This window comes from Pyxicephalus adspersus, chromosome 7 (genome assembly GCF_032062135.1).
Source record: "Pyxicephalus adspersus chromosome 7, UCB_Pads_2.0, whole genome shotgun sequence".
NCBI lineage: Eukaryota > Metazoa > Chordata > Amphibia > Anura > Pyxicephalidae > Pyxicephalus > Pyxicephalus adspersus.
Window position 1 is genome coordinate 72620899 of NC_092864.1, and position 17567 is coordinate 72638465.

At 39.3% G+C, this 17567-nt stretch overlaps 1 protein-coding gene across 1 annotated transcript in view; it reads left to right on the forward strand.

Annotated features, from left to right (window-relative positions):
• The window catches only part of OTOA (otoancorin), a 43543-nt gene that overhangs the window by 17859 nt on the left and 8117 nt on the right, over positions 1–17567 (forward strand). Inside the window, exons 6-14 of the mRNA XM_072419178.1 lie at positions 1426–1641; positions 1740–1907; positions 5208–5299; positions 7608–7740; positions 7959–8146; positions 8240–8333; positions 11239–11359; positions 16565–16758; positions 17161–17316. Of these exons, the coding sequence (XP_072275279.1) occupies positions 1426–1641; positions 1740–1907; positions 5208–5299; positions 7608–7740; positions 7959–8146; positions 8240–8333; positions 11239–11359; positions 16565–16758; positions 17161–17316 (1362 nt within the window). The remainder of the gene's footprint in view (positions 1–1425; positions 1642–1739; positions 1908–5207; positions 5300–7607; positions 7741–7958; positions 8147–8239; positions 8334–11238; positions 11360–16564; positions 16759–17160; positions 17317–17567) is intronic.

Genomic DNA, 17567 nt, shown 5'->3' on the forward strand with positions numbered 1-17567 from the left:
GGGGGGGGGGGGGGGGGGCACTGGCCAGAGCCGTGGACCGTCAAAATTTTCTTGTGGACCTCCAGTGGTCCGCGGACCAATGGTTGGCAACCACTGTTTTATTGTGTATTTAGCTGTTTACCTAAAGTTCAGTTTAACTTTAGCTCATTTATTTAACCCTACTAGCGGTAATCCCGAGTCACACTCAGGGTCACTATAAACATAAAGAAAACACTTACCTTGTTCGGTTGTCATCCCCCGTCGTCTTGCTGGTCCCTGCAGCTCCTCCAGACACGTTTTCTCTCTCGGATCTTCAGCCAGCGAATGCAGAGACGATCTCCAGAGTTTCCCAGTGACATTGGTGCATGTGTGTGTGCGAGCGGGAGGAGTGGCGGGAAATTCAAAAAATTTTGTATTGGATTCAATACAAAGTAGCTGTATTGAGTTCAATACAAAGAAATCTTTAAATAATATATATAAATATTATATATATTTATAATATATATATAATATATATATATATTTTATATTATATTATATAATATAGATAAATTTATATTATATCAATATTATATATAATGGGTTGGCTAAGTTTTATGACCACTAGGCCATTTTTGAGGTGGGCGGGAGCACACTAGGCCGGACCTGACCTAACGGCTCCGCCCACCACCAGGGAATGCTTCCTAAAGTGAAATCCCTCTCCTCTTTGCAGAGGAGAGGGATTTACCTTGAGGGAGCTTTCTCTATTTACCGCGCCGACAGAAGTATCAGTGCCGGCCGCAGTAAATAGGGGCGCAACTGCAAGGGGGTGGCAACGTAGCTCCAGTGGCTCCGGCTCCAGTAGTTTCTAATGCCCCTTGGGGGATCTGCCAACAACCCGCGACTCTGGAGCCGCAGGTTGCCGGCCGGCATTAGGCTGGATCAGCCAGGGGGTGTTATGCCAGGGAACGAACTACCGGCTAGGCCGTATCTGGCCTACAGGCCGGAGTTTGCCGACCCCTGTTATATATGCTACTGTACAGTTATATTATATGTTTCAGTATTTTTTTTTAACATGTATTTTTTTATTTAAAGTTTATTAATAAATTTAATAAATATTGGGCATATTTTGATGAGTTATGCCTAAGAATTATAGACCCACAATGTAAAATAAATTTACATGCAAAAAAATGTAACGCTGTTTGCTTAGAAAAACGGACTAGGCTGGGGGGTTCATGTTTCCTACACCGAAGAAGGACAAGCACACAGACATACAGAAATAATTTAAAGTTTTGAAAAATAGAATGAATTGGTTAGCATAAATGTGAAAGATTTACAGAACAGCATTTTACCATCTATTATTGCTTGAAAATAGGTTTTGTTTATGCCTATAACAATAGAATGTTCAATGTGCGTCAGGTAATAAATGTAATGTTTGAAATAAAAATAACTCTCTGGCCTTTGCAGCTGAAATCTCAGCTCATGCATATTGCCATCGTAAATCAGACCCTAAATGACAGCCTGGGATGTCTGTCGGATGCTGTGGTCGGCCTATCCATTTCCCAGCTGGAATCCCTGGCCCCGGAAGCTGTGCAGGGCGCTATATTAACCCTGCAGCAAGTCTCCGGCTCGACCAAGAGCCAGATCATGATCTTGGCTGGAAAGTTTCTCCGTTCTGAAAAGGTAACCTTGAAATAAGTCCTTCAACAAATAAGTCATTCAACAGTGTTAGCTTAACTTTATTATTTTTTTACTTATTTTTTTATTTTATGTTTCTATAGAATTTAACATATTCCAATATAAGTCAGCTTGGAGAACTGGTGACAGGTGTCAGCGCAGACTTATTTTATGAGATGAGTTCACGAGAGATTTTACTAGCTTTAAAAAATGGACTGTCCCAGTATGGCCCAGGAATTTCACCAGCACAACAAGAAAGCATTCTTAGTAAGGTAACCAAACAATTTTACATTTTGTAGACTTAGGTCAAATAGGGATCAGAAGGGAGTAAAAGGAAGCAAAACACTTTATCCTCACATCGCTTCCCATGCTGGGTTTATTACAGTAATTTTCTTTTCTTTTTTCTATGGAAAATCTTGTACCAAGTCATCCATCAAATGTCCCGGTGGCAAAAGAGTGACTGAACATTAAAAAAGATCTAAAAAAAAGCAACAAACACACAATTATATATGAGTAATAAATCACATACTGTTCTTACTTTGAAAAAGTGTTGGTATATGCAGTCAATCTGTGTAGAGGTTGCAGTTTTTTCTTCCTATTTCCAGATTAACACTAGAGAACACCAAAGCAGCTGCAATGTTCATAAAAAAATAAAATTACAAATCCTATGATTCCTCACATTGGGGCTGATTTATTAAAGCTCTCCAAGGCTGGAGAGGATACACTTTCATCAGTGAAGCCGGGTGATCCAGCAAATCTGGAATGGGTTTATTAAAAGTATTTTGCTATTTGTTAGTAAATGTTTTCAATCCTGGACCAGATACATTCCAGGTTTGCTGGATCTCCCAGCTTTACAGATGAAAGTATATGCGCTCCAGCCTTGGAGAGCTTTAATAAATCGGGCCCGTTGTGTACCATGGAAGTTGACGTTCACACTTGTAGGTCATATTAGCTGCACATTGGAGTGGCTACAAATGAAGACATTCTGAACAGAGCACAAACTGTAGCCACCGACATTATGGATATGTAGCTAAAGCTGGAAATATTGTATAGCTAGGCCATAAAACAAATGTGATGTTTTTGGCTTTTGACTTGAACATGTTCATTTATAAAAACTTTCCAATTTTGCCATACTTTCACTGTACATGAGTGCTGAACCTGTGCTTTAGTTAATATGTGTGGCACTTTTTGTTTTTGTAAATCCCCAATGAAGCCTATGCAAATAAACACAAAAATAAGGTTCTGGGAATTGACATAAATAGTCTCATGTTAGAATCATTGGGCTTGATTTAAAAAAGCTCTCGAAGGCTGCAAAGGATACACTTTCATCAGTGAAGCTGGGTGATCCAGCAAATTTGGAATGAATTCATTTCTAGCAAATGTTTTAAATCCTGGACCAGATTCATTCCATGTGTGTTGGATCACCCAGCTTCACTGATGAAAGTGTATCCTCTGAAGCCTTGGAGAGCTTTAATAAATCAGGACCATTGTGTTAATGTTATGTAGCTACGAGCAGTAACCTGCAGTATGATCCTCAAGTAAAGAAGGTCAGATCACCAGTAAGACTGTTACATATATTTCGTATTACTATTCAATATATTTGCAAGCTCACATTCGGGGTAGAAAAAAGTTGCTGAAAGCAGTAACCCTGAGTCACACTTGGGGTATGTAAACCTATGGGAGGTAATAGTACCATACAGCCTTACCTAATCCGTCGGCGTCCCGCGCAATCTGCTACTTTTTTGTTTTTAATGGAACATTTCATTTTATATAAAATGTTACACATTTTTAAGGTCAGAAGAACTATTTTCAGTAATGGTTGTTGGATAATGACATGCAGCAAATTTTATAGTACAAATGTGACCTTGCATGCAACGCTAGAGCATAATAGTCAGTACATTGCTGCTTAATAGGAACAAGATATCTTTTTTTAATGGTACAAGGTGTATATATGTTAAATTAAAAGGACCAGAATAAATATACCTTTAAGGTACGCAGTTTTCAATGTTCCCATTTAAGATTATAAAAATAAATCTTGAAGGTACCATAGAGTCATCTTCTGTGCAATTCTGCAGACTGACAGAATAGCAGGAGCTGCAGGGAGCTGAAATACTGTGAATTTATATTTACCCAGGACCTCTAAACTGGGGGAAGAATGCCCTGCAAAACACTCACTAGACATGACACAAGTTAAATGAACACCATAGCAGAGGTACTGTCATGCCTAGAGGGAACCTCCAGGGGGCGCTATGACTTGCACAATAGTGGTGTAAGCCCTGACAAGGGCTAGGGTGCAGAATCTAAGCAGCAGCCTGGTCTTCTCCAGAGCCTTTAGTGGTGAAGATGCAAGAGATGTCAGAGACCAAGACAGGGATCAAGAATCAGAAATCCAGGAAATAGACCATGGTAACACAGGGGTCATCAAAGACACAAGGGAACACAGGAAGTGACAGGAGGAGCAGGTGACATGGGGGTCACTGGAGAAACATGGGAGAGCAAGAGACATGGTGTTCACCGCAGACACAGGGAAACAGTGGAACAGCACAAGGGAACAGGGAGGAAAACAACAGACTGGGGAACAAGGGGTTACACAGGAGCTGGACGGGGAAAGCACTGAATAAACCAACGGGTGTATTGGAAATGCTCAGCAGAGCTAGGGGGCTCAGCACTAGTGGAGACATGTTGCATGAGTGCTATGTCTTAGCCAACTGAAATAGCCATGGGCGATTAACCTCCCTAGCGGTAACCCCGAGTGTAGAAAAAAGGGGTAGAAAAAAGTTGCTAAAGGCGGTAACCCCGAGTCACACTTGGGGAAGGTAAACCTATGGGAGGTAATAGTAAATACAGTCTTACCTGATCCGCCGGCGTCCTGCGTCGTCCATCGCTGCGATCTCTGTCTTCTTAAAAGTATTCACTAAAAGATTATTGCCTGGTACTAAAAACATTCAACCATCCAGATTTATTGCAAGAATTGTCTACACAGCAAAACATATGTGGGGAACAATATCCATGAAACAAACCTTGGGTAATTTCATAAAGCAAATCTTTGCTGATTTATTGTAGTCATCTACCAGACCATCTATTACAGAACAGGTTATTCTTGACCTGGGTATGAAATATAAAATAAATTCCAATAGCAGGTTCTTTTTAATTCAGTTCATGAGTCATTGTCCTGGGGATTGCTCTGGAGTGGCACCTGGCAGCTACCTCGCAGCCCAAACCTATCCTCACCATCAGAGGCTCTAGCGAAGACCTGGTAGCTGCTTAGTCACGCCCCTCTGGAGTATACCTGGTCAGTGGCACAGTGGGTCCACACCCGCTTGCATAACATGTAGGTTGTCTGGGAGGACCTGTGTTTCCATTAAGTCTTGATTGCCACAATAAAAGGGGCAAAGTAAAACATTTTATTAGTTAAATACAAACATTTTAGGTGTATATTTCCACACACAGAGAGGGTCAGAGGTTCAGATAGACGTGGCTGTGTCCGAGGGAATGTCTCTCTAAATCACTTTACATGATTTTCCTAAGAAAATAGTTTTTTCATCCCTAGCATTTTCTTGTCTTGTTGAAAGCTGATAAAGCTACAATTAGAAGCAACATTGCCAGCCTGCAGGTCTCCTCAGTTGCCGTTTATGCTGAATATCCGAGATTTGGAGCCCATTGGGTAAATGAAGACGTTAGAATGAATAGTTAGAAAATGAACGATTACGACCGATCAACGATTATGCACGATTATATTTGAATGATCGTATTGTGCACAATTCTGTACATGCTGTAACAAAATAATCGTTCAAATATAATCCACTAATAGTGTACACACGCTAGATACGATTCTTTGGCCCTGATTTACTAAAGCTCTCCAAGGCTGGAGAGAATTTACTTTCTTCAGTGAAGCTGGGTAATCCAGAAAACCTGGTATAGATTTCCTAAAAACATTTACTATTTGCTAGCAAATGTTTTAAATCCTGGACGGGATCCATTCCAGGTTTGCTGAATCACCCAGCTTCACTGGTCAAAATGTATTCTCTCCAGCCTTGGAGCGCTTTATTAAATCAGGGCCTTTGAACGATGCAGGAAGTGACATGTAAAGGAGAAAGTGTATTGCAGAACCATCCACGATCACTGAACGACCGTACACACGATAGATAGTGAATGATCGTCAGTCAATCAGATCTGCCGTGACGGTCGTTCATTTCCAACGACCATCCTCGTTCATCGGCATCGCTGGTCACCTTTTTTGTGAATGATTTTTGGCCGATATTCGTTTCCAACAATAAATATTGGAAGTGTGTACACAGCTTTACATTTTGAAAACAGAAATCACTGCTTCCCCAGGTAAGAACTTTGCAACAGATTTACAGCTTTAAAACTTAAAGCTTTGTATAATGCATGAAGCCAGTCATACTGAAACATAGGTTTAAGATTTATGTATATTTATTATATTGTGTTTAGTCAGGCTTAAAGTGTGTGTGAGTGCTGAACTTCTTTTATTTAATCCCTTTTGTCTGTTAAACATACTATTTTTGGTATAACTGGTATTGAGAGATGCAAAACAACTGGTGTGGATCTTGTTAGAATTTCAGAGCTGTGGCTTGTAGATTTCAGTCCTGATTTATTAAAGCCCTCCGAGACTGGGGAAGACAGACTATCATGGGGGAACCTAGGTGACCCAGTGAACCTGGAATGAATCTGATTGAGGATTGAAAGCATGTGCCAACTAATAGCAAATACTTTTTAAGGAATGCATCCCAGGTTTGTTGGATTACCCAGGTTCACTGCTTTAATAAATCAGAACCTTCCTGTTTTATCTGACAAAGCCATAGAAGTTCATATCTTGGTTTACAGATTGATTACCCTTCATGTTGTCTCTCTTCTTGTTATCTAAGTGTATGAGCGGGTAAAGCGGACCTTTCACCAAAATTTTTACTTTATATAGAAGGATTATGTACCCTTGAATGGGAACGCAGAGCCTCCTGGGAAACATTTATCAAGTATCCCAAGAGGCTTCGGGCTGCTCCTTCTGTGCATGACCGATGTTGGCCATGCACAGAAGGGTTTTTTGCTGCAATCCAATTTGCAGCAGGCTATGTCAGCCGATCTCACACTGCACAGGGTAATGTAGCCAGAAGAAGAAAAAAAATGGTGGCACCTGGCACTTCTTCTGCCAAAGCGAAAGAAGATTCCGGAACGGTGCAAGACCATATCAAGGACTGCACTGGAGGGAGTGAGGTGTCTGCTCTTGCAGCCCTGTAGTACGTGTTCTTGGATAGAGATTCTCTGTCCAAGAACACAGGAGTCCAGCGGCTGTGCTCATCATGAATGAATGCAGAAGTGGGAATCATTCTGTGATGAGTGATGAGCACAGCCGTGGGACTCACACTGACAGGAGTACCACAGCTGTAGTCATAAATGCAGCCGTGGGAATCATCCTGTGCGCGATCCCCAGGCACTAAAGAATAAATGAGGGCAATCACGCACAGGAGGATTCCCACGGCTGCATTCATGAATGCAGCCACGGTACTCCTCCTGCCTCCCCGGGCACTAGAGGTTAAATGAGGGCTTGCCCTCATTTAACCTCTAGTGCCCAGAGATAACGCACAGAAGGATCCTACTGGACTGCTACTGTAATGATTTCCTCGATCTTCTGATGGGTCCTCGAAATCGATTTGCCAAAATTTTGCCGACCCATCAGAAGTTTGAGGAAATTTTTGCGAGAATGTCTGAGGTATTCTCACTCATCCCTACTGTATACTTGTGTAATTGTATTTTGTCTTGACATATCTATTAAATGTTGACATTTTATTCCTTTTTTTAGTGTAATTATATCCCACGGTGGTTTACAGAATATTCATAACATTCCCAGTGACTTTATATTGAACCTTAAATACATGCAGCCAAAACGTATTAGGGTATCTTTTGGGTGTAAAATAATTAAACTACCAGCTATCATTTAAATATTTTTTTTCTTTCAGAACGGAATACTTTGCTTCTTACCCTCTAGTATGCAAAAAGTTGTTGATTAGCCTCAGGAAGATGGATCTTAATTATTTGCTGGTAAATGAAAACAAGAAACAGGTTGTAATTAACAAGGTGAATCAATGCCTGGTAAGATATATTTATACAAATCCATGGCGAGTCTAGAAAACCCAATTCATTAATAATTAAAGAATAATGTATTATAACTCCATAAAGTATATATTGTATTGTATATAATTGTGCACCACAAATAGAAGCCACAAGTACTATGGAGGTCAAATGACAGGGTCCAATCTTGTCCTGTAATACTGTCAGAAGGTATATGTGATAAATCTTCTGTTTTTCAGAATGGTTCTGTAGCAGACGTGTATCAGCTAGATATGCTTGGGAGCCTCATCTGTCATTTGTCCCCACGTATTATACGAAATGGCATCCACAATGTAATTGCATCAGCAATAAATCAGTTCAAGGAATGTTCTAACCTTAGCCAAGAGCAAAAGCAAGAAATTAAATACAAAATCTTGCAGTATTATGGGTATGTGAATTTATTTTCTGCTTGTTAGGCGATTTTAGCATATATAGAAATGTCTGTCTCTGTGTATCAGCGGTCTGTTGGTGTTCTCTGCAGAAACCCAATAAATTGGACATCAGAAATAGCACAAGATATGGTACCTTTTTGGAATCTTCTGTCAAAAGAGGAGATCATGACTGTAATGCTGAAGGTAAGTTGGTTTTGCAGAATGATTTATAAATGTTTCAGGTAACAGTGAAGAATTTACATCAGATCCTTTAATTGGACTGTTCAGTATTATTTCCTTTACATCATCCAAAAATTTTGTAGCATTCATGCAAGTGGCTGCCTCATTGGATACAAATGTAATAGATAGTTTAAGTAGGTCCTCATATTACACAGTAATACTAACAGAAACTGTACAAATATTTTACAATTGGATTGCAATGTGTGTGGTGAGCTTCATATCGGTACAGACAACTTGATCTGTTAGGGGTAGTGCAAGGGAGACATTAGGGTTCTAATATAGATCATTGTTCTAAAAAACTATTAGAAAGCAGAACGGTGGCTCAGGGGTTAGCACTCCAGCCTTTGCGGCGCTAGGTTCTAGATTCGAGTCCCAGCCAGGACACTATCTGCATGGAGTTTGCAGGTTCTCCCTGTGTCTGCGTGGGTTTCCTCCCACATCCCAAAAACATGCATTTAGGTTAATTGGCTTCCCCTAATATTGACCTTAGACTACATTATTGACATATGACTATAGTAGGGATATTGGACTGTGAGCTCCTTTGAGAGACAGTTAGTGATACGACTACAGACTTTGTACAGCACTGCGTAATATGATGGCACTATATAAATACTGTGTAATAATAATAAAAGCAGGGCAAGAGAGTTCAGTCTTATATGAAATGTGGCCCCCCCAACACCTTTTTAAGCTAAAATAAGTAAAGCTGTCAATGTAGGATCTCTTTAATAAGGAGAACCACGTATAGGCCTGTCAGTTCATTTTGGTGCATTCCATTAACGCACACGCATTATTCTGCATTGCGTTGCCAACCAAGGTATTTGAATAGGCTTCAAATGCACCACAACACACAAAATAAGGGATATACGTGCTTTGAAGCTGTGCAGCTCTATTTGTAAAACAGGGAATCAGACATTCCCTCGTGGGAATCTTGTAGGTCCATGTGTTTCAATGGCAGTAATTGATTCCCACCACGTAATGTTTGAGGGAATGTCCAATTCCTTGTTTTAGAAATAGAGCCCAACACATGCGATGGGGCCATAACAAACAACTAGACTGTGTGCTAATGTGTGCATGCAGGTTAAAGTGTTCCAACACCATGGAATTGTGTCCCTAAAGGTAACTGTAAAATTTAGGATATTTTCAGTATCCAAAGGAAAAACATCCAGCGAACAATTCTGTGGCTTATTCTTGAGAATGCCCTGACTTTTTCTTCCCTGTGGTCCCTGAGGAGATGCATGGTATAAGCATGAATACTTTCAAAGGATTTTATTGAATGAAAATAATACAGAGAATAAAAAAAGAGGCGACAACCAGAACAAAGGTAACAATAAGTGAAATCAAGGGATTCTAAATAAGAAAAATGCCAATACAAGCTGCAGAATTACAATACAAGAAAGCCAATATGAACATGAATAACATGTAGTGATACAGTCAGTGTTATCAAACATATATTTATTATTATTGTATTATTATTATTATTATTATTATTATTATTAATAAACAGGATTTATATAGCGCCAACATATTACGCAGCGCTGTACATTAAATAGGTAGAACATAATATCAGTGATAGTAGCTGGTATAAAAAGGAATGTAAGCACATAAAGAAGTGACGAACATTCCCAGTGGGATACATGTTAACACAAATTGGCATGCTTCAGACAAGTGTGGTGAACAACATGAATGGAGCATCATACCTGGTGTGAGGTAAAAGAGTAAGACAAGACAAGGCACGGTCAAACATAAAAAATGTACAGTACCAAACTGCTGACACCAAACAACACAATGGACTTGATTTATTAAAGCTCCCCAAGGCTGGAGAAGATACACTTTCATTAGTGAAGCTGGGTGATCCAGCAAACCTGGAATGGACCTGGTACAGATTAAAAACATTAATAGCAAATAGCAAATGATTTTTAGGAAATCCATTCCAGGTTTGCTGGATCACCCAGCTTCACTAATGAAAGTGTATTCTCTCCAGCCTTGGAGAGCTTTAATAAATCAGGCCCTATCTAATCAATTTCTGTCTTGGCTTTTATTCATTTTTGCAAAGTCAACACCAAAAACTATCTGTTTCGTGCCGTGTGTTTCTCTCCTCTTCACACACCGCTATTATCGTTTCATCCATGGTGCTGGTGTGAGAGGAAAGTTTGGGTTGTTATATTTCAGTGGAAGGCTGGCTCATATCTCATGGTCTTTTCCTTAGGAAGCAGACGATAGTTCTGTGAAACGCGTCGAAAAAGATACTCATTGAGATTTGTTAAGCTGGTATTGATGTGATGTATATCAGCTACTTTTTTTTTTAAATATTTGTATATATTAATCATGATTTTTATATTAAAAAATTGACATTTTAAATTTTTGCATAAATATTTGCAAAATATTGATTTATTAAAAATACGTGCCTAAAATTCCCATATAAAAGAAAAAAGCTACAGTACCAATCTGCTACAGAGGGTGTTTCCACTGCAGCTAAGGTGAAGTAAGTATATTTGCTAACCTCACAGGTTTTGTTTTAATATAATTTTATGTTTACTGGAATTGAGGGAACTGTGAAAAATAAAAAATAAAAATGTTAGTACTGCAAGATCGTCCTTTATAGAACTTTCAATAAAAGATGCTGCTTCTGCAATATTTCATGCAGCTCTAGTAGTGAGCATTTGCAATAAAATGTACTGACATTCCTGCCATATCTATAGTTCATCTAGGTTGGTTTTGCATTTTAGGGTTGAAATGTTTTACTTTCAGGTGTGATTGTCATCTGTAGGGATCTTCGATGTATGTCACTTTTACTTAACAAGTGCTGCAAAGTTTGAGATTCCTCTGGATTGTACACATATCAGATCACTGACTTGAGACTTGTAACCAGTTTCAGAATTTAGCGCCACGGATGGTATTAGAGGCAGCAGAAATTCCTCAGGGTGATGAGATGCTATCAGCCTTACACAATGCCATTTGGTTACATGGTACCAACAATTCCAAGCCCGCAGGTAAAAGATTTTATCAATGCACATTCTGCAGACATCCTAATAGCACTGTTTCTTGTATTCCTTCCAGCATTGAAAAGCCCCTTTGTTTGTCTTTACTGAAACAATGTCTTTTCAGGTATTGAATGGCATGAACTATTCAGACCTGAAGAAAGCTGTTGTACTGATGACCTATTCTAAGAATTGGCTGGCAGATCTAAGCCAACGTCTAAGCCAACGGAAATATGTAAATAGGTTACTGAGCAATAGTGCTAAGGGCGGCCATAGACATTACGCAGTGATACCCTCACCTCTATGTATAATGCATAATAAGATAAGCTTTAAGATTTGTACCCCATTCAATAGTTTATTCTGGTTGAGGGTCAACAGATTGTGCCTACTTGTTCTTTATCTGTGGCTGAATTTACTTATTAAAGCTGTAAGGTAGACATACGAAATGAGAGGGAATGCCTGTTATTTTTGCAGCCAATTAATTATCACCAATAAATGAAAGATAAACCTAATTGGTGGACAAGGGTAACAGTTCCCCTTAAGCTAAGTACACACTTCCAATGGTTCTCGCTCGATATTCGGCTCAGGGCAGATATCAGACGAGAATCTGAATAGTGTACAGCACACGCTGTTCATCGTCCGAACGACCGTCCTGGCAGATCCAAGGACGATGAATGATGAACGATTGTTATCCAAGTGAAGGGGAGAGAGCACAGCGGGGTGCCACTTAGTCATTCTCTCACTCCCCTCTCTTTGTATGTACAGCACTCGTTCGTGTATTGTGCAATCCTTAGTCGTTGGAAAGGATCTTTCACAACTAAATATAATTGCAAGTGCATATGCGGCTTTAGTTTTCTGTTACAAAATATTTATTGAATGAACTATAGAAAAAAAAAAAAAACAAATGCAAAAAAGGAACATGTTACAAACAGAATAAAGTGAACAAATAAAAAATATAAAGCAGTTACTTCACAGATATAAAATAGTAATATGTTATGAGCATTAGTACAAATACACAACAGCAAAATGGAAAAAATACAATAAAAAATAACAAAGGGATAACAAACCTTAGTCCTAGTTTTAATCCTCAATTTCTATATTTACCGCTATCAATTTGTGAAAACTTTATGGTGTACTAGTGGTGTTAATATATAAATCAGGTTATTAGTCACCCTTAAAGGGTTTGCCAACCCCAAACAGTTAAGTATCAAGTCAACAGTAAAAGCAGGTAGAGGGTTTTTTGGGCAAGCTGTGTTGTATTATTGTTTATTATTTAAATTAGTATTTATATAGTGCCAACATATTACGCAGTGCTGTACAAAGTCCATAGTCATGGACCTAGCTGTCCCTCAAAGGAGCTCACAATCTAATGTCCCTACCATAGTTATACGACTTTAATACAGTCTAAGGTCAATGTTTGAGGGTAAGCCAATTAACTCAACTGCATGTTTTTGGAATGTGGGAGGAAACCGGGGCACCCGGGCGAAACCCACACAGACACGGGGGTAACCTGCAAACTCCATGCAGATAGCGAACCACTGAGCCACCTTGCTGCCCTAATATATTGATAATTTCTCAAAATACAATTCAAATCAGAGAAAGTATATGTCTCACAAAAATCATAAATTACTAAAACAGTAAACAGGTATTTGACCATGTACTCGGCACTAGACAGTTCAGAATTAGTCAGTATAGAAAACAAAATGGGCAAGAGATTACTCAATAAGTCCAGTATCCATATATTATTTGTTAGCAGTTCACATACGTGTGATAGTGTTACCCGACACGTTTCGCCTGATGAAGGGTTCCTCAGGGGTAATCGCATTCTAGCGGGAAATTGTAACGTACTGGAACCAATATGGACATTGACATCAAACAATCAGTAATAGTACATCATGAATGGGTAATTAACATATAAAATAGTAAGGATTAAGTACTAAACACTGTAAATATATATCAATATAAACGTATAGTACAAAGTAAAAGTAAAAAAACGGAATGTTCATAATAATGTGTGAAACACATGGATTTCCAATGACGATTCTTATTATAAGAAACATATCACAAAATAAACTAGTTAGGAGATACTCAATAATGTATAATTCTAAATTTTAAAGTAAATAAACAGAAAGAAAACACAAAAAGTGGTGTTAGACTCACATAGTCCATGATATGGTGATGTGTGTATGTACTAGTAAGCCAGATCGAAGATGTGGAAAGGGAAGTTCTGATAAAATGATGGCTACCTATATATGAAATAAATAAATAGTATGAATAAAATCATAGAATGATTGAGTGAATATAATAATATATAAGGAGAGGTGTATTGCGAAAGGTCATTGATAATCAAATAGAGTGTGAAGAATTGGTATTGTTAAAGTAGATTGCAGGTCAGAAATCAAGTCAATATAAGAAAATTGAAGTAAGAAGTTAGGAAATTGATCAATTATTATTATTATTAATAATAAACAGGATTTATATAGCGCCAACATATTGTGCAGTGCTGTACATCAATAATACAACACAGCTCGCCAAAAAACCCTCTTCCTGCTTTTACTTATGATTTTACCACTATCAAGTCAGACTTTGATTACTTTTCAATAGCAGTGTTAGGTTTAATTGTCATAAAAGAAACTACTATATTTTTCACTTAAGCGTGCTAACAATCACTTTCTTTCAGAATGTTTATGACACTCGTAGGACTTGAGTACACCATATAAAGTGTCCATTTACTAGTCAAAATTTTAAATAGATTGGACATTAGATTTAATAAAAACATTGAATCAGTTGAAACAAATCTATAAAAAATGATGATTTGTGTTTGATTATTGATTGATTTATTGATTAAACAATGTTTGGAAATGCCCTTTTTTGGCCCATGACCATGTTTCCTATCCTAACACTTCTGGCTGGATAAAAAAAATTGTTCATTGTTTGGTTTACATTAGGGGTGCGCAACTTACAGCTACGAGCCACATCTGGCCCACGGAGATGTCAGATCCGGCCCTCTCCTCATTCCCTCTCTGCTCGTTGTCTCGCAGGGGATGGGATGCTCACATCTATTATGTTTCTCTATAACAGCTGTCACCAAAAAAAAAATTCTGGTGGTCTGGGGCTCTGGACAGTGTGCCCCCCAGCTGGTGGAGAAGAACCCCGTTTGTAGAGTGCACCGGCCCGAGACACGGACCATGTCCCCCATATGCATCTCAGGCTCAGAGCGGTGGGCGGGTTATGACATCATGACGTCACTATGGGGGAAGTTTCTTCTCCTTTGAGTCGCACACGGCTCCCCGCGCATGTTCAGACCAGATTACGTGCATTTAGTGGTTTGTAGGTCTGAAAATGTTGGAAACCCCTGTTTTATAGTACCTTGCTTTGCAGTATAGCACACTGGCCACATTCAGTTGTGTGTCCTATTTTAATGCAAAACTATGGTATAAGTTTTGTCAAAAAACACCTGATAAAATCGATGGACAATAAAAAACTTATGCACAGTCCGTAGTCTGTGAAATCAGTGATCCGTGACGCCCAAAAAGTTGGCGACCGCTGATCTATCGTGCTGCCAGCAGAGGGAGCTGCTCCTTGCACACCTTGTACTGTGGGATAATGGTGCAGCAGCAGCCTGAGTGCTGGGTCTGTGTTGAAGTAGCTGTCATCCCCATGTATAAATCCTCATATCTCCTTCACTGATTGTCATAGACATGTTACATTTTTAGGGTACACAGGGGGCGCTAAGAGCTGCTAATAAACCAAATTTAAGTCCTCTACACGTAACAAGTTATCGGATACAGGGTCACAAGCATAAAATCCTAACAACAATTAGGGATATTTTCACATTAAGTGGGGCAATTTCAAAACCAGGGTCCCCAAATTGAGCTTGCATGTTAGGGACCCCTGGGAGCCACTCTCATGACAATGAAAATTAGGGTTCTGCCAATTGTCTGTGCTGTGGTGCCTCTTAAAGTTCACAAAACTTCAAGGCTGCATTCAGGTTGGCGGTAAGGTTGAGATGCGGTTACCCCTTTCTCATGCCATGGAACTCAGGTTAGGGGGAGACGCTCAGTACCGCTTACTGTCGCCTGGAGTCAAATCTGCAGACGGTGCGGTGCAAGGGACCGAGCGGCTGGTGAGCTGCCTGTTAAACATAGCTGGACACTTACATTCTGTGAACCCCAATTTCTCTGAAAGAGATTGATGTTGAGAACTGGAAATGTGGGAGCCAGTAGGAAACTCCTCATGTCCCCCCTTCCCCATTAAAATGTTATCCCAATCATATCATGTTATCTTGTCACACATAGCTATCCGCTTACTCTCTATGAACCCTAATTTCTCTGTAAGAATCTCCTCCTAAAGTTTTATTACAAAGGCGCCATAACAACATATGAAAAACTATACCTGTGATACCGCGCCATCCTGTCACACATAGCTGGCCACTTACCTTTTGTGAACCCAAATTTCTCTTTAACAGTCGAGGAAGGGAAATGTAGAATAAGTGGAGGACTCTTGTGGCTAGACCCCCAACAAATTGTTATCACTCCCAACCACAACATGGTGCCCAGTCACATATAAATGTCTGCTTATGTTCTTTGAATCCCAATTTCTTCTGAAAGGGGGGCTGTAAGTATAATAAAATGTATGATAAGTGGGGACTCTTGTGGCTAACTCCCCCTAAAATTAATACTTCTGCAGCACCATGATATCGCAGAAAAACTTTACCTATCATACCGTGCTACCCTGTCACATTAAGCAGGCCACTTACCTTCTGTGTACCCTAATTTCTCGGGAACAGGGATTTGTAGGGCCCTGAAGATGATCTAAGAAGTCTCCATTGCAGAAATTCTTGATCATTTTTTTATTTGGTGCATGTATGTTACGGTAACTAGAAACATTTCAATTTAATTTATTTTAAATTAAAACTATTCTAGTTTTAAACATCTTTAATGAATATTTGCATTGTGGCCTGCAAGTTTTATTCCAAAGTCAACAGTGGCCCCCGGCTTAAAAAAAGTTGGGCACCACTGGTTTACATGATGTATAGCAATAATCCAGGTAAAGAATCAGTGCAGTAGAGTTCCAGATTGTAAAAGTAATTGTATGCTTACTAACCTAATTATAATGATCAGTTTCTAAGAAGATCTTCCTTAATCTTTTTTTTCTTATCTAGAACATACTGTATTTAGGTAAGCCAACAACTAATCCTAGCATTTAATGTCTTAGGTGCGGAGTGTATGAACACAACACCACTCTCCGCTGATACCATCAGACTGCTGGGTGAAGCCATTTCCCTATGGTCACCAAACGAGTTGCAGTGTATAAAAAGGAATACTTTCGCCAAAACAGTACACATCCTTGGTGGCTTGAGGCGCTTCAACCAATCTCAACTGTCTGTTCTAAAGAATAAAGCAAAACTGGTATATATGTGACGCACACACATGCATGAGCACACACACATGCATGGGCACACACACATGCATGAGCACACACACAGGCATGGGCACACACACATGCATGGGCACACACACATGCATGAGCACACACACGCATGAGCACACACACATGCATTAGCACACACACTTATTTTCCAGGCTGCCTACAATAAATTAGGATACAAGACCGGTCTCCTGCATTATGAGAATGAGCGGTCTTTATTGAAGGGAGCTCCTGTACAGAAAAAATGTTTTTCACTGGATAAGTGCATAGATCTGTAAGGAATACATAAAAGACAGCAGAATTCAAGTACAATTGTAAATGCATCTTTAATATTATCAATATTTGCTTTTTCTGGATTTCAGTTTTCATGAATATTTTTACAGCTCTGGGGTCCAATTTCACAATGGGAGAGCTATCATATTACTGCCCTGGGAAACATTATCTCTGCTCTTAATGTCAGAGAAATTGATCAGCTGAATCTAAGTTCTACAGATATCGTTTCTGCATTGACTCAGCATACTAAGTGGACTGGAGATCAAGTGAGTAGTTACAGTATGCAGGGTACTCCCTTAAAAAGGATTTCAAGAGCACTATGGGTTTTTTTTTATAGACAGGTTGTGGTCAGATTAATGTTCAAGATACGTTTCACCTTATGGCTTTCTCAGGGGGTTTGTTCATGCTTGTACTTAGCACTTTACCTTGTCTCACTTTATAGACTAATACCATCCTCAACTAATTCCCTAAGGAAGCTGTAAGGCGAAACGCGTCGGGTGTCTCGAACGTTAATCTG